The 24,575-nt window shown below is 38.0% G+C and overlaps 1 protein-coding gene across 7 annotated transcripts in view; it reads left to right on the top strand.

The window, feature by feature from the left end:
• RIC8B (RIC8 guanine nucleotide exchange factor B) overlaps positions 1-24,575 on the top strand; it is a 106,940-nt gene that overhangs the window by 58,825 nt on the left and 23,540 nt on the right. For all 7 annotated transcript variants that reach the window (XR_008712603.1, XR_008712609.1, XR_008712604.1 and 4 more), the window contains exons 6-8: positions 248-343; positions 7,014-7,158; positions 18,738-18,882. Coding sequence is in view for 4 of the 7 variants with exons in the window: in XM_055574886.1 (XP_055430861.1) it covers positions 248-343; positions 7,014-7,158; positions 18,738-18,882 (386 nt within the window). In the remaining 3 variants the exon portion in view is untranslated. The remainder of the gene's footprint in view (positions 1-247; positions 344-7,013; positions 7,159-18,737; positions 18,883-24,575) is intronic.

Here is a 24,575-nt window from a genome sequence, read left to right as displayed (position 1 = left end):
GAGCCAGTGAGAATCCTATAAAATGTAGGAAAAATCAAGAAGGATACAAATGAGCATTAGTAAGCATGAAGATAACTCATGAAATAGAAATATTTTTAAGAAAATAATTTTTAAAATAGTTTTTACCACTTTGGTAACATAAAATATCTCCCTCTTAAAAAGAGGAGTATTAATATACTCAGTTATATGAAGAAAAGTAACACTGATAGAAACTAATCTAATGCAGCATGTATGGTTTTCTTTGTAGGGAAGCAGCTATAGAGAGGGTCTCACTCCAGTTCTCAGCTTGTTAACAGAATGTTCCCGAGCCCATCGAAACATCAGAAAATTTCTCAAAGATCAGGTAACTGTTTAATGCATATTTCATCTCAAAGTTAATCTTCTTACATGTATTTTTTAACATAAAATCAATGAGTCAAATTTTTTCACGGTGATTTCTTTTCAGAATGTCAGAAACTCAAAAAAGTTAGTGTTAATCTTTGAAATCTTCCTAATCCAGAAATAAGTGACCCTGTATATTTTTTAAGTCATTCATTCATTTACTCAACAAATGATTATTGAGATTTGTGTGCTGTGTTCTAAGCCTTGAAATACAAATGAAGTCTTTGCCTTGTGGAGTTTCCCTTATAGAAGGGAGATTAAAAAGTAAACAAGTATCTTGATACAATGGCAAGCAGTGATAAGTGTTCTGAAGAAAGATACAGAGGAAGGGAAAACTTAAGGGAATAAGGAAGAGTCTCTCTCGGAAAATTTGAGCAGAAACTTGGATAAGTGATCTTTGAAAATATCTGGAAGAGGATATTCTCTGGGAATAGTTCTAGGAATATTCTGGAAGAGGAATGTACCAGAGAGAATGAGTTCAGAGTCTCTGGATGAGAGAATATTTTGGTATGCTTAAGAAAAAGCAGAAAAGCTAGACAATGTCATGCCAGAGGGAGAGTGCTGGATAAAGTACAAAAGGTAAGCAAGAATCAAACAACGTAAGGTTGTGTAGGACTTTAAGCTTTCTTCTAAGTGACGTGGGAAAGCATTGGGCAGATTTGAGAAGGGAAGTGGTGTGACCTCATTTATATTTAAAGATATTCTGGCTACTAGATAGGCCAGAGGAGTGTGAGTAGATGTGAGGAGACCATCTCAAAAGAGAACTGATGCCGAAGGTTATGATGGTCGTAGTTAGAGTTCATGGTAAGAAATGATCTTCCTACCTCCGCATCTACCGTCTGTCTGCATCTGTCTGTACCACCATATCCCTTGTCTCCCCTCTGTCACAGGGGATGAACTGTCCCTGCTTCCTTCTGTGGCCAGCCTCTGTGCTCATATCCTGGAACCCTTTCCCTCTCACCTCAAGAACTTTGCTCCTACATTTATTCTCTTTCTTCTCGCCTTTTTTTTTTTTAATGTATTGGATCATTTTTGTCTGCACCCAAACGCATCTCCCATCTTAAAGGCAGAAAAACCTTCCCTTAATCCCACTTCTCAAGCTGCCTCCCCATTTCTCTGCTCTTCTTCATGCAGTGTTCCTCAGGAGAGTTTTCTGTGCTCACCTTCTCTCTCCTTTTCGCTCATTTTGATTCTCTTGTGAACCCACTGAAATTAGGTTTTCATGCTTTCCACTCCACTACAGAGGTGTTTATCAAAAGTCATCAACCCAATATTGCCAGATTTAATAGTTCTCAAATCTTTTTTTTTATTCCCCAATACCATTTTGATATAATTAAGTATTCTCTCCTTTTTGAAGTAATTTCTTCACTTGGTTTCTTGGACACACAGGGAACCTCTTCTTTGCAGTGTTCTGAGTTCCCCAAGACAATGTTATCTTTGTCTCTATGTCTGCTCTCTTGCTGATCTCATTTAACAATCTTGGTTTTGAAAATCTTCTATTCACCAATGGCTCCCAAATTTCTATCTCTAGCCTTGATTGTCTCCTAAGCTCTCCAGACTTATATAATGTATGCCTACCCATCTCCTCCCCTTAGATGGGTAGTAGGTATCTTAAGTTTAACATATCCCAAACTAATCTCTTGACTTGCTGTCTTCTGCCCCTCTATCTTTTCCTTCTTTCCTCATTCAATACATGGCACCACCCTCCACCCCATTGTTTATTGTCATGTAGAATTTCTCTTAATAAATGAACTAGGTTCATTTTTCTCTGTATGTTTATGGTCAAGATTTAATAAGCACTTTGCTCTGTGTAGAGCATATTAATAGATATTGCTGATAAGGAGAGATTAGAAAGTAGGGACTCGTATCTTTGAAGAATTTATAGTCCATTAGAGGACTAAGTACCAACAAACATGAATAATCATTTAAGCAAAATAAATTAGATAATTGAATTAAGGTCATTTCCAAGTTTGATTATCTTAAGACATCTATTCTGACTAGAAAGACGTAGTGAAGAATAATACATGAAAATACTTTGTGTCCTATATTTTAGCTTTTCACATAGGAGATCCACATTCCACTAAACTGTTTAGATTTTGCTATCTCTAAGCAGGATAGCCCAAATATATCCTGTTTGTTAAACAGATTCTTTATATGAAGGCCTTAGTCTATACATTATGTAGGTACAAAAGACTGTGAGACCCACTCCTTGTCCTCAAAGAAATACTGCAGTACAAAGGAGACATAACAAGTAAAAAGTTGACTAAAGAAGGATAAATGGCACAATACAAAAATCAACTTGCCTTCTGAGGAAGATGCACTCTAGACTATGATGATCAAGAAGGGCAGAACCTCAAGTAACAGATGATTAGTTTTGGTAACAGTATAAATGGAAGCATGGCTAATTAGTTATTGTGCCCAGTGGTTAATACCTGCTTAAATCGACCTTGTGCATACCCAAAGTAAATTGGTCTTGAATATTCAGTATTTGGGCAGGTAGAAAGAGAACAGATGGTAGAAATTACTGATTCAGGTTGGATTAGTCTGGAGAGGCATTTAGAAGAGATGAAGATTCCATGGGTTTGAAAAAAGAACTGGACAAGATTTCTCAAAAGAAAAAATTTAATGAAAGGTAGTATTTGGGGGATAATAGAAATTTTGGAGAAAAATGATCCATTGGAGAAGGAAATGGTGGCCCACTCCAGTATTCTTGCCTGGAGAATCCCATGGACAGAGGAGCCTGGCAGGCTACAGTCCATGCAGCCACAAGAGTCAGACACGACTTAGCAGCTAAACCACCACCACCACCAGAAGTGATCCAGACTTACGCAGTTTGTCTGGGCATAATATATAACAAAATTTCATTTCAAAAACTTGTTTTAAGGAACTGAAAACATAGCTAATAAAGTTTTTGTGTGATAACCTTTATTAATAGATACTGTGCTCTGGAACTGTAGGTACATACTACATGAAATCACTTGTTTCATGTCTCATTTCTCTAGAAATGGGAGATAAACTCAGTAGGGTTAGCTGAATCAAATAATAAGAATTTATTGTGTAATTATTTTATGCTTACAGGGCACAAATAGCAATCTGCTCTGTCCTGCCAGAGATATTGAAATATGGATTCTATAAACACTTGGGTAGATTATTCAGTTTTCTGAGATTTCGTGTTTTTTTTTTTTTTTTTTTTTACACCTCCTGATACATGGTAGGCACTCAGTATAGAAAGAGATAAAGAAGGAAGGAAGGAAATCAGCTGAATGAATTAAATAAAAATAATATGCACATAAAGAGTCTGGCATAGTAAATTATAACTTGACTTTGTCTATCTTCATTTCCTAGCATAGTGCCTCACCTATAGAAGGCACTTATAAAAAGCCACTTGAGGAGAAGGAAATGGCAACCCACTCCAGTATTCTTGCCTGGAGAATCCCATGGACAGAGGAGCCTGGCATGCTACAGGCCATGGGGTCACAAAGAATCAGACATGACTGACATGACTAACACTACTATTATCCAGGCACTGTGCTAACTTTGATGATTTCTTTAAGTCCTCACAAAAGTCTTATGAGGGAAGTACCATGTGCATGGAAACTTTGCAGCCAACAAGCATATAAAGTCATGATCCCAAGACTAGAAATAGCAGAGTGATGATTTGAATGCTGAGTCTAACTCCAGATGGAACTCCCTCTTGCTGCTGCTGTCTGATGGCACAGTTCTCTTTCTGAATGTTCACTGCGCACCTGGAACTGCCCAAGACAACTACCCAGATGAAGACCTCCCTGGGAGTTAGATACTTAAGAGTAAAGCCAGTTCAGGAAACTGCCACACAAAAAGATTATGCAGCTTGCCCATGGCCACACAGTTAGTAAACACGTTGATCTATCACAGGTAGATCAACATTTCAACACAGGAAGGGAAAAAAAAAAAGCTACTTGAATTAATTCATTCTTCCTTCAAATACGAAATATTTATTGAAACCTGTTATGTGCCACGCACTGAGAGTGGTAAACAAAACAGAAAGAAATCCCTGCCCCCAGACTCTTACGGAAGAAGGTAGACAGTTAAGAAATGTATACTGTGTCAGGTGGTGATAAGTGCTGTGAGGAAGACTAAACCAGGAGCAGGGGATGAGAAAAGATAATGCTGAAGGTGAATTCCTTATGGTGACCAAGGATTGTCTTCCTGTAAATGATATTTGAACAGAGACCTGAAGAAAGTAAGGGAATGAGCCAAGCCAGTTTCTAGAAAAAGGGTTTCTGGGCAGAGAGAGCAGCAAATGCAAAGACCATGAGGCAAGAAAGTGCTCAGTTTAAGGAGTTCCATCTGTGAAAGTATAGCAATGTGAGCAAGAAGTTGTCAGAAAAGTAGAAGGAGGACACATTATGTGAAACCCAAGGAATCTGGAAGGATCTCGACCTTTATTATGCATGAGATGAGAGGCCATGGGAACTGGAGGACTTTTAAGAAGAGGAATGACAGGATCTGACTTTGAAAGGATCGTCCTAACTGCTCTGTAGAGAATAGATCATAGAAGGACCAGAATGGAAGCAGGGATGACTTAGGAGACTGTGGGGACAGTTCAGGTGAAAAATATTGGTACCTTGAATTTAGTAATACTAGAGGAGGTAGTGAGAAGTGGTTGGGTTGTGGATATAACGCAAAGGTAGAGCCAAAATAATTTGCCGATGGACTGGATGTGGGATGTGGAAGAGAGGAATTAAGGCTGTTTGCAGTAAACAGTGGGAGTAGGCAATGGCACCCCACTCCAGTACTGTTGCCCAGAAAATCCCATGGATGGATGAGCCTGGTGGGCTGCAGTCCATGGGGTCGCTAAGAGTCAGACACGACTGAGCGACTTCACTTGCACTTTCCACTTTCATGCATTGGAGAAGGAAATGGCAACCCACTCCAGTGTTCTTGCCTGGAGAATCCCAGGGACGGGGGAGCCTGGTGGGCTGCAGTCCATGGGGTTGCACAGAGTTGGACACGACTGAAGCGACTTAGCAGTAGCAGCAGCAGCAGCAGTAAACAGTTGAAAGAGTGCTGAGTTGCTTCAGTCATGTCCAAGTCTTTACGACCCTGTGGACTGCAGCCTGCCAGGCTTCTCTGTCCATGGGATTCTCCAGGCAAGAATACTGGAGTCGGTTGCTATGCACTTCTCCAGGGAATCTTCCTGACCCAGGGATTGAACCTGTTTCTCTTATGTCTCCTGCACTGGCAGGTGGTTCTTTACCAGCAGCACCACCTGGGAAGCCCAGGTTGGAAGAATAGACTTGCCACTTAATGAGATGGAAAACTGTAGAAGAAAAAACTTTGTTGGGAGCTTCAAAATCTGTTCAGGACATGCTAAATTTGAGAAGCTTTTTAAAGTCTAGGGGTCAGGGAAGAAATCAAGATAGAGATATACTTTAGGGAGTTAGCAGTAAATACAGACCATATAAATCCATAAAACTGTATGAGATCACCAATAGAGAGTGAAAATAGCAAAGAAATGTTGCCCAAGAACTCAACCCTTGAATAGTCCAACAGTTAAAATAGAAGAGGAAAGGGATTTCCATGGCAGTCCAGTGGCTAAGACTCCATGCTACCAATACAGGGAGCCCAGGTTTGATCCCTGATCAGGGAACTAGATCCCACATGCTCCCACTAAATATCCAGCATGCCACAACTGAAGATTCCATGTGCCACAACTAAGACCCAGCACAGCCAAAAATATTTTTTTAAAGAACAAGAGAATAAAAGAGAATTGGCCTAGAGGCTAAGATGAAGCAAGCAGTAAGATAATAGGAGAACCAAAAGAGGAAAGGTCTAGGTGAGTGAGTGAGTTATCAAACAGATAAACCAAGCAAGTTTTGTAACTCCTCTGGGGACCAGTCTATAAAATAGGAATGACAGTGTTGATACCACCTCCCTTGCGTGGTAACTGTGAGGGCTGATTATAGAGAATGTGTGTATATCATCTATTACAGCAACTAGCACACAGGAAGTACTCAATAATTAATAACCATTTTATTATAAAGAAAACAACTAGAAAACATATGTACAGGGTTTTTTTTTTCTTTTTTTTTGTTGTTGTTGTTTAGTAACTAATGAAAATGTTGCAGGAATTAAAAGAAGGAAAAAATAATGAGTAAGGGTATTAAAGAAGTCTCTGAGGGAGAATGAGAAATTTGACCCAGACTTTAAAATGGATTTTGGTAGAGGCAGCTGGGGCATTCCAAGGTGCTGAGATGAGTAAACACCCAGGAATGGATTTGAATATATCATGGTGGTCAGTGAAGAGCTGTTTCTCTTCAGATGAAATTTCATTGCAGACATGAAATGAAATTATATTGTTGTTGTTTCAGTTCAGTTGCTCAGTCATGTCCGACTCTTTGCGACCCCGTGGACTGCAGCATGCCAGGCCTCCCTGTCCATCACCAACCCCTGGAGTTTACTCAAACTCATGTCCATTGAGTCGGTGGTGGTGTTTAGTTTTATTTGGAAAACTGTTTTTTTAATGTTTGTTCTATTCTTATAAAACTAAGCTTGGTAGACTAATTATAAGAAAAACTAGTTGGATGGTACCATTCCTACTTAATCTAGCACTTCAACGATTGATGATGGTTTTGCATCTGTGCCATTAGGTTTTACCACCACTGAGGGATGTGACAAATCGACCTGAAGTTGGCTCAACTGTGAGAAATAAGCTGGTGCGCCTCATGACACATGTTGACCTGGGAGTCAAGCAAATTGCTGCTGAATTCCTTTTTGTGCTTTGCAAAGAGAGAGGTAGGTTAAACTCTTTGCCCTCTACTTTTTCACCTTTCTGAGGGTATTTGGGAAATGTTTCTGTTATTAGTGGCCATCTTGTTCTGCTCTTTTCAGAACTTATTCTCTATCTGTTCCATTAGAGGGTTTGAGGAGATAATAAAAATTAATAATTTAAAAGCTTTTCTATACACTTCTGAATTTATTGAGGCATGCAGACAGATACACTACTAAACACACTCACATTTAAACTTTGCCTCCTCTGTCCTTAACCCAGACTTCTTAATCCTTATGAGTGAGGACCTGGAGTCATTATGAAGAATCTACTTACGTAATTAAGGTGCTACTATTTTGATAACCAGGCAAAGGCCTAGGTTAGTTCCCCTTTTTAATTTCTCTTGGAATTAAAACTACAGGAGTTTTTATTTCTTCATTTCTTCTTTAATCAATAAAAAGTTATTGAATGTGAGCTATAGATGCTTAAGATACATCCCTTACCCTTGAGTTAATGGTAAGACAAAAGTAGAAAGAAATTAAAAAGTAACTATACTATAATAAATACTATTCTATAAGCTCATATAAAGTGATTGTCTTCTGAAATACATCTAACAATTTAAATTATTGGGTTATTTTGCTCTGCTAAAGTTCTCCAAACAAGAACTTGAACCAAGTTATTCAGGTATTTTTACTTATTTCTTTCTTCATCTCCTAGTTTATAAAAGTACTAGTAAAAGCCCCAACTAAGCAGATTTTATATTCCACTTTTTAAAGTACCTCAGTTTTGTGAGCTAGATAACTTAGAGGTGAGAAACTTCACTCACTTCTCAAAAAATCTTCAGTCAGTTGAATTCTTTTCTCCCCCACCAGCTTTACTGGGGTATATTTGACATATAAAATTGTATATATTTAAAGTATACAACATGATGATTTGATATACATATACACTGTGAAATGATTACCTCTGTCATGTTAATTAACACATTCACTACCTCACATAGTTACGTGTGTGTGTGTGTGTGGTGAGAACGCTTAAGATTTACTATCTTAGCAACTTCAAAGTGTACAACAGGGTATTGTTAACTATAGTCATCATGCTGTACATTAGATCCCCAGAAATTATTAGTCTTATAACTGAACTTATTCATCTTATAAATTGTACCCTTTGACCAGATCTCCTTGTTTCCCTACCCTCTACCCTCTGGTAATCACTACTCTACTCTTTGTTTCTATGTGTTTGAATTTTTTTTTCAGGTTCTACTTATAAGTGAGTTCTACGGTATTTATCTTTCTCTGTCTGGCTTACTCACTTAGCATAAATATTCTCTAGGTTCATCCATGTGTTGCAAATAGCAAGATTTCATCTTTGTCGTGGCTGAATAACATTCCATTTTATATACAGTTCACCATTGACCACAAGTTTGAACTGCTTGGGTTCACTTAGATGTGGATGTTTTTTAAATAAATACACACTGTAGTACTACATGATCCACGATAGGTTAGATCCACAGTTGGTTGGGTCTGTGGATGTGGAACCACAGACACAGAAAGCAGACTATAAAATTACATCCAGATTTTCACCTGCATGAAGGGTGAACATCCCTAACCTTAGGATTCTTTAAGGGCCAACTCTGTGTGTCTTATCTCTTCTTCTGTTGATGAACACTTAGCTTGTTTCCATTTCTTGGCTATTGTGAAAAATGCTGCCATGAACATGGGAGCTGAGATATCTCTTAGTTACTGACTTCATTTCCTTTGAATATACTTCCAGAAGTGGCATGCTGGATTATATTATGGTTCTATATTTAATTTTTTAGTAACCTCCATTACTGTTTTCTGTAGTTGTTCTTCAGTCACTAAGTCATGTCCAACTCTCTGTGACTCCACAGACTGCAGCACGCCAGGCTTCTCTGTCCTTCATAATCTCTCGGAGTTTGCTCAGATTCAAATCCATTGAGTCAGTGAAGCCGTCTAACCATCCTCTGCCGCCCTCTTCTTTTGCCTTCACTTTCCCAGCATCAGGGTCTTTTCCAGTGAGTCAGCTGTTTGCATCAGGTGGCCAAAGTATTGGAGCTTCAGCTTCAGCATCAGTCCTTCCAGTGAATACTCAAGATTGATTTCCTTTAAGATTGACTGGTTTGATCTCCTTGCACTTCAAAGGACTCTCAAGAGTCTTCTCCAGCACCACAATTCATAAACATCAATTCTTTGGTTCTCAGCCTTCTTTGTGGTCCAGCTCTAACATCTGTACATGACTCTTGGAATAGTAGCTAGTAGCTACACCAATTTCCATTCCCACCAACAGTGTAAAAGGGTTTTGTCTTTGCCGCATCCCACCACATCCCTGTATCTCTTGTTTTTGATAAAAGCCATTCTAATAGATGTGAGGTGATCTTTCATTGTGTTTTCATTGCATTTTCCCTGATGATTAGTGACATTGAACACCTTTTCATGTACCTGTTGGGCATCTGTATGCCTTTGGAAAAGTGTCTATTCAGGTCCTTTGCCTAACTTTTAATTGAATTGTTTGGGAACTTTTGTTATTGAGTTGCATTCATTGAATTCTTTTTCTTTTTTCTGACTAATTGATACAACCACTTAAGTTACTGCTAAGATAGTATATTAATAAGATCAATATCACTATAGTGATAATAAACACAACTATTGCGGTATCATGTGTCAAACATTCTAAGCCATAATCTCATTTCATTCTCATAAGGACTCTAATGTAAATATTATTATTATTTCAATGTCATAAATGAGGCAAGGGTTTTATCCAAGGTCATGCAGTTGCTTAAAGCTAAGCCTGAATTTGAGTCCTATCTTTCCATTCTGCCATATTTCCTCTCATAATACAATTGACCCATAATGCACAAATGAACAACATGGGTTTGAACTGCTGTCCGTGGTCCGCTTATATGCAGATAAATATTTACTACAGTACTGTGCAAGCCACAGTTTAACTCACAGATGGGGAACTGCAATTATGGAGGGCCAACTATAAGGTTATGGGAGGACTTTCAACTGCTTGGAGGGCCATCATCCCTAATACCTGTGTTGTTCAAGGGTCACCAGTAATTATCCTCAACTATTCTCATAGACTAGCTCATTTAACATTTGCTCTTTTAAGCAGTTCAATTATTTCTATGAAAAAAGATCCCACATCTTGAAATTAAGTGATTGGAATAGCAGCTTGCATTTAGCAGTCTGTAAGAACTTGCTGAATTCAATCAAGTTTTCTGAGATCAGAAATTAGCTGTTGTTCAAGTATAATTGTGTGTGTGTGTGTGTGTGTGTGTGTGTGTATATACACATAAATCTAAACCACACATGTATGTATTCATTAAAAAATGTTTATCAAAATATAATGTTTATCAAAATCTTATCCACTTGTTACCTCTAAGTAGTAGAATGCCTGGAGATTTTCTTTTAGTTCTCTGTATTTTATAGTTTTCTACAATGAGCATGCTTTCTTGTGTACTTGTGAAGTTTTTAAGAGGGGAAAAATGAAGTTTATTTTATCTGTAATTAATATCTAAATATATACATTTAATATCCAAATACATATATTACCTAAATATATAAATTACATTTCTAAATATATCTAAATAATTTTATAAATCTAAATATAGTTCAGTTCAGTTGCTCAGTCATGTCTCTTTGCGACCCCATGGACTGCAGCACGCCAGGCTTCCCTGTCCATCACCAACTCCCAGAGCTTATTCAAACTCATGTGCATAGAGTCAGTGATGCCATCCAACCATTTTATCCTCTCTTGTCCCCTTCTCCTCCCGGCTTCAATCTTTCCCAGCATCAGGGTCTTTTCCAATGAGTCAGTTCTTTGCATCAGGTGGCCAAAGTATTGGAGCTTCAGTTTCAGCATCAGTCCTTCCAATGAACATTCAGGACCGATCTCCTTTAGGATGGACTGGTTGGATCTCCTTGCAGTCCAAGGGACTCTAAAGAGTCTCCTCCAACATCACAGTTCAAAAGCATCAATTCTTTGGTGCTCAGCTTTCTTTATAGCCCAACTCTCACATCCATATACGACTACTGCAAAAACCATAGCTTTGACTAGACGGTCCTTTGTTGGCAAAGTAATGTCTCTGCTTTTTAATATGCTGTTTAGGTTGGTCATAACTTTTCTCCCAAGGAGCAAGCATCTTTTATATATAAATGTTTATATATAAATATAATCAATCACCTCACATATGTGTTAGTGTCATAACACATATGGTATATACATTTAAAATGAATTTGTTAATTGTTTTTTATTTGAAATGGTTAACTTTGTTCCCCCAGGACCCCGTATTCGAGGTTTCATAGTCCTAACTTTGAGCCCCAAACGCATGTTAGCAAAACTTTATCTTTTTCATTTGGTCTTTAACAATTATTTATATTCATCTGCTTTTCCTTCCAGTTAGACTTTAATAGTAAAAGTATTCTTCTGGAATACAAATTTGCTTATTCAAATTTTGAATACTTTTTGAGGTAGATCCTGGGAATACAAAGGTATACATGATAAACAAGGTCTCTGCCCTCATATTATTTATTTTATCAAGGATTACAAATTCAGATGCCTACAAAATTAATAAAGTAAGTCAAATGGATAGATCATAAGATGATCAATGAAACCTGACACTTAGCTAATTGTTGGGGAGATAGTGGGTTGGGAGTGGAGGAGCAAGGGGAATGTGGGGGACTAGAAAGAGGACCTTGCTGCTATTTAGCTCCAGCTGATTGTTACCATGAAGGGACATGTGGTCAGTGTTACCAAATCATCCAGATTTTTCAAGAGAAGCCAGGACTCTGGGTTTTTACATAAAATTCCTCAGTTTTTAAATGCTGTCAACTAATTCTAATTTAAAATTCTAATTCTAATTTAAAACCACCAAAAAGTTTGTAGTCCATATTCAACTTATAAGTCATCATAAGATTTTGGAGCTTGGGTTGGGTTTGGAGGCAGATTATATCACAATAAAATAAATTTAAAATAATTTATCAGAGTGATTAAACTTGCCTCTTAAAGATGAATGTCTTTAAGCTGAGTTTGAAAGTTAAAGTACCATGATCCAGGCACAGGGGTCAGACCACTAAGTATAAACAGCACAAAGCAGTCAAACTGGGTTAGGAACAGAGATGAGATTAAGAATGAAAACTGAAACAGAGCGAGATACAAATGCAAAACTATGGAAGATTTGGTACAGAAACAGCTCTCCAAGTGTCCTCTGTGCCAGGCTAAACATATCTCACAACTAACAGCTGCCTCTTTGTTGAGCCCTGACAAAACTAAATTTTTATTACCTGTTCTGCCAATTATGTACTTTATACAGGGGCCCTAAAACAAGCCTCACATAGTTTAATAAAGAAAATAATTTGTAAAACAAGCCTTTGTGGGGTATTTCCCCCCTCCCCAAACTCCTCCTTTTAACACATTTATTAATTCTCAGCATGTGTTAGGCACTGTGGTAGGGCAGAGGCTGAATTGCAGAGATAAATAAGGCTTAAACTCTCTCAGCGCATAGCCCCACACCTTTATACGCTTTACTTTTGTCTCCTTGACTTCAGTCACAGTAATAGGAGTGTCAGTGGCACCCCACTCCAGTACTCTTGCCTGGAAAATCCCATGGACGGAGGAGCCTGGTGGGCTGCCGTCTATGGGGTTGCACAGAGTCGGACACGACTGAAGTGACTTCACTTTCACTTTTCACTTTCATGCATTGGAAAAGGAAATGGCAACCCACTCCAGTGTTCTTGCCTGGAGAATCCCAGGGATGGCGGAGCCTGGTGGGCCGCTGTCTATGTGGTTGCACAGAGTTGGACACGACTGAAGCAACTTAGCAGCAGCAGCAGCAGCAACAGCAGCTTGAAACCAAGTAGTCTTCCTCTCCTGATGATCTTTTCTCTTCTTGTCTTCTCAAAAGCTTTGCTCCATCAGATATTAACCCTTTGTTCCTTTATTAACTCTTCCTAATTTGTTCATCTTTTCAGTATCCTTACTACCCACTCAGACTTCAGCTTGCAGCAAGTAAGGCATTTCCACCATTCCCTACTTCCCAGATTCCACTGAAAATGCTTTCAGTAAGGTCACAAAGTCACAAAGAAAGAAAGTGTTAGAAAGTGTTAGTTCTCAGTCCTGAGACCCCTATGGACTGTAGCCCTCCAGGCTCCTCTGTCCATGGGATTGTCCAGACAAGAATACTGCAGTGGGTTACTATTTCCTTCTCCAAGGGATCTTCCCAACCCAGGGATCAAACCCTGGTCACCTGCATTGCAGGCAGATTCTTTACCGTCTGAGCCATAAGGGAAGCCACAACTAATTTTCAAAAGGAATGGATAGTTTTTAGTCTTTATCTTAATAGCATCTTTCTTTTGTAACAGTTGATACTGTTGACCACTGTCTGTCTCTACTACAACACACTCCTAGATTTCCTTTGACCCACCTCTCTATTCATTCTTTTCAGTCTGATTTGTTCAATCCTATCTTTGTCCACATCTAATTGCTGTCTTTCTCTAAAGTTCTCATCTGGCCCCATCCTCACTTTACCTTGCTTCCTGAGCAGTATTATCCCCTCCCTTGGCTTCTGCTTCAGCCTATTTGAGGGGGATTTCCAAATCTGCATCCCTCTTAATAAACTATTAAAATAATACTATCCCTCTGTTTCTGGTCAGGTTTTCTTCATTCTTTCTTACACATGGCTGAGAGAGAGAGACTGTTCTAGAGTCCACTTATCCTATTGGCATTCCCCCTTATAAAACTTTCAATGACTCTCTGTCACCTCCATGATAAAATACAAATTTTACCTCCATGGCCTACCTTTATAGTGTAAATATACTAAATCGACTCCCTAAATCTACTCCCTACCCTGCACTTTTTGCTTAATCATACTAAAGACTTCTTTATTCTTGTCTGATTATACTGCACTGTTCCTTGGCTCATCTCCATGGCTTGGCAGATGCTGTTCCTTTTGCATGGAATGCTTCTTCCATCCTTGTTAGCATAGTAAGCTTTTTGTATTCTTGAAGATCATAATCTTCATCTGTGTCATCTGTATGAAGATCATCCAATGAAGAGTTCATCATTCTCTGCTTTGTACCATTTTTACTTATTCTTCTCTCTTTTTAAAATACTTCTGACGTTTGTTATATTATAACTTTTTGTTAAACTTTTATTCTAGACATTGAGTTTCTTTAGGTTAGATATCTTATCTTCTTCACCTTTGGTTCCCCAGTGTTTAACAGAGTACCTTACAGGTAGTAGGTACCCCATAAATGTTTAATGAAAGACCAAACATTAATGCTGTCTATGAATTCAGTGGTGAATACACTGTCTTATGGACTTTTCCATATAAAGGAATAATTGTAATATTATTGTATAATTATTATTATTAATTATTATACAATTATTATATAATTATTGTATAATAATTGTAATATACTTTGGTAAGCACCATAAGAGAAGAATGTGCCAGATATGGCAGCAACCTGGAAGAGGAAATGATTGGTTGGTGTAGAAAAGGTCAGAGAAAGTCTTCATCCAAGAGAAAAGAGAAGTGGGAAGAAGCCTTGTTATATACAGAAAAGAGACTAGTTCAAAGTGTGAGGAATCTGCATTGCATAGGAGCAGTAGGAAATGAGTTTGGGAAAGAAGGCAGAGGCAAGAAAATGATCCCTCTAGGCCCTGTTTCAGAATTTGAGCTTTAGCCTTTGGGGGAGGTTTTGGAGGTTTTATCCAGAAAGGTGCTTACGTCATACTTTTGCTTTACAAGGATATGAGGGAGTTGTGTGTAACCAGGAGAGGAGGGGGTGTGAGATTGGAAGTACAGAGACTAGTCAGAGGAAGCTTCTAGTACGGTATTTCAAAAAGTCACAGCATTTAACTGAAAGGAAAAGTACTGTAAATCCTTCTGTATGTAACAGAGAGGGGGGAATGGTTTCTGGTAGAATCTGGTTGTGCTCTTCTTTCTCCTCAGTAAAAGAGCAAAGCCTTTTTTTTTTCTTAGTCAAGTGTGATAAAACCCATGCTTTGTATAAGCAGTAATGCCATTACTACCAGTGCAGTTCTGACTTTGCCATGTGCTGCTGTGGTTGCTTTCCTCTTCATAATGCCCTCGAGCATCTTGATAAAATCATGGTGAAATCTTTCTTGTCATTTGTTTCATTTCTTCAGCAGTTTCATCTAAGTGCATGGATGAGTACTGTGACAAAGACAAAAACATTTGTTGTGTTTCTTTTTTTTTTTCTTTTAAGGACCACTCAGGAGATCTTTTGTTTGCCTTAACAGCTCATCTTAACATCCAAATTCAGTCCATTTTCCTTTTACTACTTTCCCAATATCAAATAGGATGTTATAGAGAATATTCAAAAATAGACTAAAAAGTAATTAGAAACACCCCACTAGATATCAGTAATATAAATCAGAACTTCACAAAGAAATGCCTCCTCATTGTGTGGTTTTTGTAGTTCATTTGTCTCCCCTTCCCAACGCCAATTTTTAAGTGTTCCTCTTATTAGCAAATGTTCATTTGATTTTTAAATTATTGGCTATAGCCTTATCTACTGTTATGAAAGCAAGGTGTGTCTGAAACAGTCTTTGTAACCCAAACTATCACAGAGTTGACACAGAAGGTTTGTTCTAGTGAATGAACAGTAAGCACAATTTTCATAAAAGTGCTAGGAATTTTTACCATTCAGTAGCTTCCAGGAGGATTTTCTACATAAGAAAGCAGGTTATTTAGTGTTCTGTTGACTTCTTTTTAACCTATTTTGGCCTTTCATAAACTACATTCTTAAACTATTTTAATGTTTAGCCACTGTAGGTGGTTATTTAAATTTTGTGTCTTTTTAAGTTATTTTTTAGTATATTTATTTAAACTATTCATAGCATCTCAATTTAGACTTTCACAATTTTGGAACTGCTAAATATCCGTATTTGTTTAAAAATATATCTTATCCAAAAATTTGCAATGAGAGTGTCAATTATTAATGTGGGTTCAGATATACGATCCTTCAGCCTCAGTGACTTTGTGTCTGACCACGTCTAGGGTCATGAATATTAGGAATATTTGTATACACTGTTTATTCACTTCCCCTAATAACCATTAGGGCTTCCCAGGTGGTGCAGTGGTAAAGAATCTGTCTGCCAGTGCAGGAGACACAAGAGACATGGGTTCAATCCCTGTATGAGGAAGATCCCCTGGAGCAGGAAATGACAACCCACTCCAGTATTCTTGGCTGGAAAATTCCATGGACAGAGGAACCTGGCAGGCTACAGTCCATGGGGTCACAAAGAGTTGGACATGACTGAGTGTGCACATATAATAATCCATTAAGAATCCATTAATTTATCTAAATCACTCCATCTTGTGGAAGAACTGATGGAAGGAGAGAGCATATCAGATTTATTCAGAGGGCTTTCAAATTTACCACCATAATCCCTCATTAAATTCTAATGATTCTACCCAGCATCCATTGAGAATTAGTACCAAAGAGACCACAGTTACCAATAGGTTTTAATGTAGAAAACAGTTAAAAGTGACTAGTGTAAAACTTTATTTAATCTACTTACATTATTAATCCATATTTCCTTTTGCATAAATTTCACTAGTTTCTGAGTCCTTTGAAAGCAGACTTCCCTTTACTTGCTCTCAAACTACCTATTTTCAGTGTCAAGGGAGATACTCTGTCATTCAAATATTTGAAAATTTAATGAACAGTTCTATCCTGGACTGTTCATCCTACATCCTCTCTGTGCCCTTCATGGTACAGTGCAATGGTGGATCAAGAAGTTTTGCAAAGAAGACAAGAGCCTTGAGGGTGAGCGTAGTGACTGGCCATTGGGAGTAGACAGTGACCAATTGAGAGCAATCACTGAAGCTGATCCTCTTACAACCACACGAGAAGTTGCCCAAGAACTCAACGTCGACCATTCTACAGTCATTCAGCATTCGAAGCAAATTGGAAAGATGAAAAAGCTAAGTGGGTGCCTTATGAGCTGACTGGAAAAAAAAAACCCATCATTTTGAAGTTTCGTCTTCTCTTATTCTACACAGCAACAAACTATTTCTCAATTGGATTGTAATATGTGACGAAAAGTAGATTTTATATAACAACTAGTGGCCACCAGCTCAGTGGTTAGACTGAGAAGAAGCTCCAAACCACTTCCCAAAGCCAAACGTGCACCAAAAAATTGTCATGGTCACTGTTTGGTGGTCTGCTGCCCATCTGATCTACTACAACTTTCTGAATCCTGGCAAAATCATAACATCTGAAAAGTATGCTCAGCAGATCAGTGAGATGCACTGAAAACAGCAACATCTGCAGCCAGCATAGGTCAACGGAATGGGCCCAGTTCTTAGCATGACAACGCCTGACCACATGGTTGCACAACCAATGCTTCAAAAGTTGGACGAATTGGACTATGAAGTTTTGCCTCATCTGCCATATTCACCTGACCTCTCACCAACCAACTACCACTTCAATCATTTCGACAACTATTTGCAAGGAAAAATGCTTCCACAACCAGCAGGAGGCAGAAAATGCTTTCCAAGAGTTTGTGGAATCCTGAAGCATGGATTTTTACACTATAAGAATAAACAAACTTACTTTTTGTTGGCAAAATGTGTTGATGGTAATGGTTCCTATTTTGATTAATAAGGATGCATTTGAGCCTAGTTATGATGATTTAAAATTCACTGTCCGAAACAGCAGTTATTTTTGTACCAACCTAATACCAGATACTTTTCTAAGCACCTTGCATGTATTAATCTGTGAGATAGGTATTATTCCAGTTCTCTATATCTGAAAACTGGAGTAAAGAACTGCAAAATAATTTACCTAAGGTCCACCTGCTAAGAAGTGGTAGAGCCATCACTAAGGTCCAGCAGTTCCTGCCTTATACTCACTGGGTATAATGTGCTTCCATACTTTTTCTGATTTCTTTGAAAAAGCAATAACTTAGCCTATCCTGTTTACATTTGCTAATATCCTTAGGTTTTCTTAGACTTCCCTTGTGGCTCAGCTGGTAAAGAATCCACCTGCAATGTGGGAGACCTGGGTTGGGAAGATCCCTTGAAGAAGGGAAAGGCTACCCACTCCTGTATTCTGGCCTGGAGAATTCCATAGACTGTATAGTCCATGGGGTCGCAAACTTTCAGTTAGGTTTTGTTATTCCTTATTATCTTAATTTCCCTCCAGTTCCTATAGAAGCAAATAAGAAAGATTTTATATTATATGCTATATTGGTAAAATCCCAGTCTGGCTTTCATTAACTCTAATCATCATTTCTCTGAAACTGAATAAAGAGAACAATTTTCTGATCAAAACCTTAAAACATCACCCTTACCAATGGCCTGGCAGTCACAGAAGCCCCACTCCTGCCACAGAGTGTATTCAAAACAGCTCTATTTGAATTTCTGATACCTTAAAAAAGGGTTTTGGTCCTCAGAGCATATAGGATTACTACTACCACACTTTGGCAACCTCTCAACTTTTAAGATTTACTACCACGGCATGTATGTCCAGCTTCCCTGTGTTGGTGAGTCGTTGGTGATGACAATGAGCACTCAAGGATTCCTGTCTAAAAACCTGTTCTGTTTTTGCAGTGGATAGTCTCCTGAAATACACTGGCTATGGGAATGCTGCAGGACTGTTGGCGGCCAGGGGCCTCTTGGCTGGAGGAAGAGGAGATAATTGGTACTCAGAGGACGAGGACACAGACACTGAAGAATACAAAAATGCAAAACCAAAGTATAGTATCATATTTCTTTTCACCTAACTTTGTCTGCCTTTGGATTGGTTATTTGCCTTTCACTTCCTTTGTCTTTCATTTCTCTTCTTTTGTGGATTTGGAAGCTTTGTGTTTAATATTGTTTTAGAGGCAGTTGCATAGCTAGTGCCTTAGAGAATGACTTCAAGTGATTGAGGAAGGATAATATTGCAAGAAATGTTTTGCTGCATGATGCTTTTAACATGCTCATCATCCTCTCCTAAGTATTAAGAGAGGTAGTGTTTTTCGACATCTCCTGTCATATACTTAAAGGATATTGTTGCTTATTTTGTGCTCTCCTTTCCATAAGTTGAGATTTTATAAGGTATAACCAAGACCAAGTATTTAAGTTGGCTATCTGATGCTTCAGTCTTTCTCAGAAATCTAAATGTAGGTTCCATACATTCTGATCTCTTGTGTGAAAGCCTTTATAAGTCAATCAAGTAAAGCCACAAGGCACATTACTAGCCAAAGGAAAGAAATCTGGCTCTGTGGTAAATTTTAATTAAGCAACTAGGGAACCATCTTTTAGCAGAGGCATTAGTCCACTGGGTAGGCAAGCCAGAGACTCTTATCAAGTTTTCCTTGACTCAGTGGTTGTAAGTCAAAGATACTAGTTGTCTCTCATCCTGAAACGAACCACCTCTACTCTCTTCTACCCACTTTTCCTCCTATTCATCCCCCTCTCAACTCCAATCCCAGCTAAATTTCTTAGTTTCTACTTTTTAGGAGTTATTTGAGCTCAGTTTTTTAGTTTGCGTTACTGAATGTTAAAAGGGTATGCCCTGCCCTATCAATGATGACATTGACATATGCTCTTTTCTACCCACAGTCTTCTAGAGTGTGATGTGGATCACGTAGTAGTAGATCGGGGCTAGAAAAATGATTATCTGGAAGATACAGCCCATTTTTAAAAGTGTAGATTGTGCCTTGTTGAAGTGACAATAATGGGTTGTCAGAAGGTAAAAAAGATCACTCCCTAGTTTGATGTAGTTTCAAAACCAAAATCATTGCCAAAGCCAATGTAAAAGAAACAAAAAAATATCCTTCCCTAATTATAGGGCCTGTATTCTTAGCAAATCAGGTCTGAGTAGGTGGTGTTACTTGTGGCATCCCCAGATCTTTCAGCCTTGGTAAAATCTTATAGAGTGTGTCCCAGAAGAAAAAAGCTTTGGGGGAAAAAAGCTAGCAGTGACTTTAAGCGTTAAATTCTTAAGACTGACACCATTTAGATGTTATAAATTGGGCATCTCTATCAGATATTTGAAGCTAAGGTAGAAAAATAATATATTAATCTTTGCATAATTATAGAAGTCATCATTGTAAATTATTCTTGCTAGCTCTTGATTTTTTTCATTTCATAAACTGTATTTCCATATTAGTTTAATATCCTCTATTTGAGACATTAAAATATACCACTTAAAGAGTCTCATATTTTTAAATTAAGGAAGAAATTACGTTAAGCATTCAGTGTGTCCCAGGGTATGTGGACACAGTCAGCTAACATAGGAAATTCTTGAGTACTCATGAATGGTTGATGTCATTGCATCTCAGTGTGTATTTTTGAATTTGTTTGGTGGATGACTTCTAAAATGGCATTGGTCGTATATCAAGCAGGGCTTCCCTGGTGGCTAAGACAGTAAAGAATCTGCCTGCAATGCAGGAGACCCGGGTTCTACCCCTGGGTTGGAGAGATACCTTAGAGAAGGAAATGGCTACCCACTCCAGTATTCTTGCCTGTAGAATTCCATGGACAGAAGAGCCTGATTGGTTACAGTCCATGGGGTTACAAAGAGTTAGACATGACTGAGCGACTAACATATATCTAGCAAACACAAGAATACTACTATAACAAGAAAAACCTCAGAAAAAATACAAGAACATTGGGTCTCTCCCAATAGTACAGGAAATAGAAATGTGTTACATTATGGAAGTGATGTTAGATTTCAGGAGAGCACTGTTTTTTGAAATCAAGGACCATGATGTGTGATATTGTAATTGTCTTGACTCTTGACCATGGAAAGATTTTGTGCTTAGGCCTTCCATCCCTGGTTGGAATCTTCTTCAGCCTTTGGACCTGGCCTGTATCATTAATATAGGAATGGTGTGTTAGTGTGGCCAGAATAGTCACCATTGTGAAATCTTGTTGTGTTTCTTAAACACTGCTCATTACAAGTGTAAATATGTCTTTTAACATAGCATCACATCTTCCCTTTTCAGATAGATCTGCTTCTGTTTTTTCTTACATCTTCCCTCTTTCAGGTGCAGCAGTGTTTCATTTGTTAATTTAAAATACTTATTAAAATGGTTCCCATGGAAGTGGTGGTAAACAAAGTGCTTTGCAAGCAAGATAATCCTTTGTGCTTTGGACAGTGATCCACAAGCTCAAAGAACTTCTTCCTTTAAAATTTATGAAAACTTCTTAGCAATCTGGTCAAGTTTATAAAGTCAGCATCTGAAAGGATGACTTACTCCCCTACCGCCCTGATTAACCATCACCAGTCAGTGCTCTCAGGATCACAGCCTGCTTCTCTTATGATGCACTTATTCTCAAACACTGTTAGTATTGGCAGAAGCAGAGAATTACCCTTCATTCAGTTGGCCCTCATCCTGTTGTCAAAAATATAAGTGGATTCTGATTAATGCACCAAGGTAACCTGTAATCCTTTAGTGGAATCTGAAACTAAGAATTGTATGGAGCTTACATTTAGGCCATGAGAGACAGTTAATATCACAACAGTCCTTTCTGTGTCAAGATAAATGTATTTAATGGACTGGAAATAGCTTTCTGCAATTAACATACTTAGAGAAAATACAGTCATAGAATCAAGTATATGCCACACAGGTTTTTGGTGTATGTCTAGCCATGTTTGTAAAAAAGTAATTAAATAAGCATTGGTCCTGTATAAAAGAGAAACCACATTTCTAAATACTAACTTTATACCTGTTTCTTTTATGCCTCTGAGCATGAAGGCCCCTTGACTGTATTGGTGATATAATGTACAGGGCTTCCCAGGTGGTGCTCGTGATAAAGAACCTGCCTGGCAATGCAGGAGACATCAGAGATGCAGGTTCAATCCCTGGGTTGGGAAGATTCTCTGGAGAAGGAAATGGCCACCCATTCCAGTATTCTTGCCTGGAGAATCCCATGGACAGAGGGGCCCGACAGGCTATAGTCTCTAGGGTTGCAAAGAGTTGGACATGACTGAAGTGACTTAGCACACATTTCTAAATTCTAACTTTATACCTGTTTTTTTCCACCTCTGAGTATGAAGGCTCCTTGACTGTATAGATGGTATAATGTAACTGATTCCTGTGGTTTGTACATCATTCCAAATATCAGTTGACAGATGTGTACCCTAGTGACATTTGACTCATTTTAGACTAGTTGCCTTCAGGCTTCGTATGGTATATAGGAGCCTATGAGTCCAAAAGCGTATCTTTAAAAAAGAGCTGCTGTATGAAGGGGCAGCAGAAGGGAAGGCCAAAGTGTATAGAATTCTAGAATGCCCTGTTATATTCTTAATACACCACACTAGTTCATAATTACAGCCAGCAGATTAAAATTATTATACTACTAAGCAATTCAGGGGTGTTTCCTTCTTGACCATGTATTTTTCAAAGTAGCTATGGCAGCAGCTGTATAGATATTATAGTTTCTTCAGCAGAAATGACTTTGTTTTCTTTTGTCAAGATTTTGTTATGCCGCTTTAAGTCAAGTCCCATTATAATTTTCTCCATATGTTGGGGTTATACAAATGAAAAGATAGCTTTGTTTTTAATATTTCTTGAAGTAGATAAACCAGAACTAGGACTTGAAGATTTCTCGTTTTGCCTAGTTTAGACAATGATGGTATATTTATGTATAGTAGGTTGTAACTAGCCTTTCTAGGAACTAGAATTAATTTCCTGTAAGCAGTCATGAAACACAATCTAAATTCAGATCTCTAAAGACCAAAATTGAAAATAAAATCACTGCCTCTACTCCCATGCATACTGGTTAACTCGCCTTTGTGGTATTTACTATTCATACCAGCTTTGCACTTTGAAAATTGAGTTCTCTGACTTTTCTTTTGTATTTTAATTTGAGTAAATGACCAGCAAGAGGTATGTTATCTGAATCTACAGTATTGAGCTTTACTTCAGATTTTATTTCCTACAGATTTACAACCATAGTTTTTTATATCCTTTATATCAAGGATAGCACTTGAAACCAACAGCCCAATATAAGAAACATATAAAGCACTATAATTTTAAAAGTATCTTGGAGCTTTTTTAGTTGCCTAGATGCAACTTGGTGTATATATGTGTATTCAGTATGTCTACTTATATTGCTGATCCATGATACTTAATAATTAATAAATGAATTATACCACATTACCCTATTTCTTTGCATTGTTAATAGAATGCAAAATCTGTGATTAAGACATTGTTCCATAATTTATCCTACTTCTTAAATGTGAGATCAGTCTTAAACAGTAATTCTCAAATTTTCACCTCAGTCACCATTATTAACTGGTATCTCTTTAAAACATCTTAAAACTACATTTAACCATAGCAAAGGCCACAAAAAACCTAGTTGTTGTGTGGCTTCTTTAGTTAATGAAGATTGCATGTGCAGCTCCATGGTGATGATTTAACTTAATAAACTAACTCACTGGATTCAAGGACTTTTGGCTTGCTTACTTCTTGACAAGTAGCTCACTTATGCTAGTAGCTGGTGTTTATTAAATGGGACTTCCCTGGTGGCTCAGTGGTAAAGAATCTGCCTGCTAGTGCAGGACATGCAAGTTCGATCCCTGGGTTGGGAAGATCCCCTGGAGAAGGAAATAGCAACCCACTCCAGTATTCTTGCCTGGGAAATCCCACAGACAGAGGAGCCTGGCAGGCTACAGTCCATGGAGTCGCAGAGTTGGACATAACTGAGCGAATAAATGACATTTACTGAGTATCTAATGTGTTGTACTAAGAACTTTCATAATATTATCTCATTTAATCTTCACAGCAAACTTTGGCTAAAGGTTATCCGCATTTTACAGATGAGGAAAATAAAGCTCAGTGGTTTCCAGAACTTGTCTAGGGCACACAGTTCATGAGCAGTCAGGTGACCTAACTCCAGAGCTGGTCTTTTTTGAGATTTTTGTTTGTTTTTGAGGTAGGCAAAGCAGGCTTTATTGTACTTTTCACTTTGCCTTATTTTGAGGGTAAAATATACATAAAATTTACCATTTTAAGCATACAGATCTGTGGCACCATGTACATTAATGTGTAGCCATTACTACCATCTATCTCCAGAACTTTTCATCTTTCCCAACTGAAACTTTTATCTATCCCCTGTCCCTACAACCCCTTGTAACTATTGTTACACTTTCTCTGTGAATTTGCCTAGGAACCTCATGTAAGTGAAATAATATTCAATATTTCTCCTTTTGTGACTAAGTTCACTTAAAATGTCTCTAAAACGCATCCATATTATAGCATGTGTCAAAATTTCCTTCCTTTTAAAGGCTGAGTGACATTCCGTTGTATGTATTTACCACATTTTGTTTATCGATTCATCCATCAGTGGATGCTTGGGTTATTTCCACCTTTTGGCTGTTGTGAATAATGCTGTGAATGATGAACGTGAGTGTATAAGTTTGGGTATATACCCAAAGGGGAATTGCTAGATCAT

Source organism: Bubalus kerabau, chromosome 1, assembly GCF_029407905.1.
Source record: "Bubalus kerabau isolate K-KA32 ecotype Philippines breed swamp buffalo chromosome 1, PCC_UOA_SB_1v2, whole genome shotgun sequence".
Taxonomy (NCBI): Eukaryota; Metazoa; Chordata; class Mammalia; order Artiodactyla; family Bovidae; genus Bubalus; species Bubalus kerabau.
This window is presented reverse-complemented; position numbering and strand designations above follow the sequence as displayed.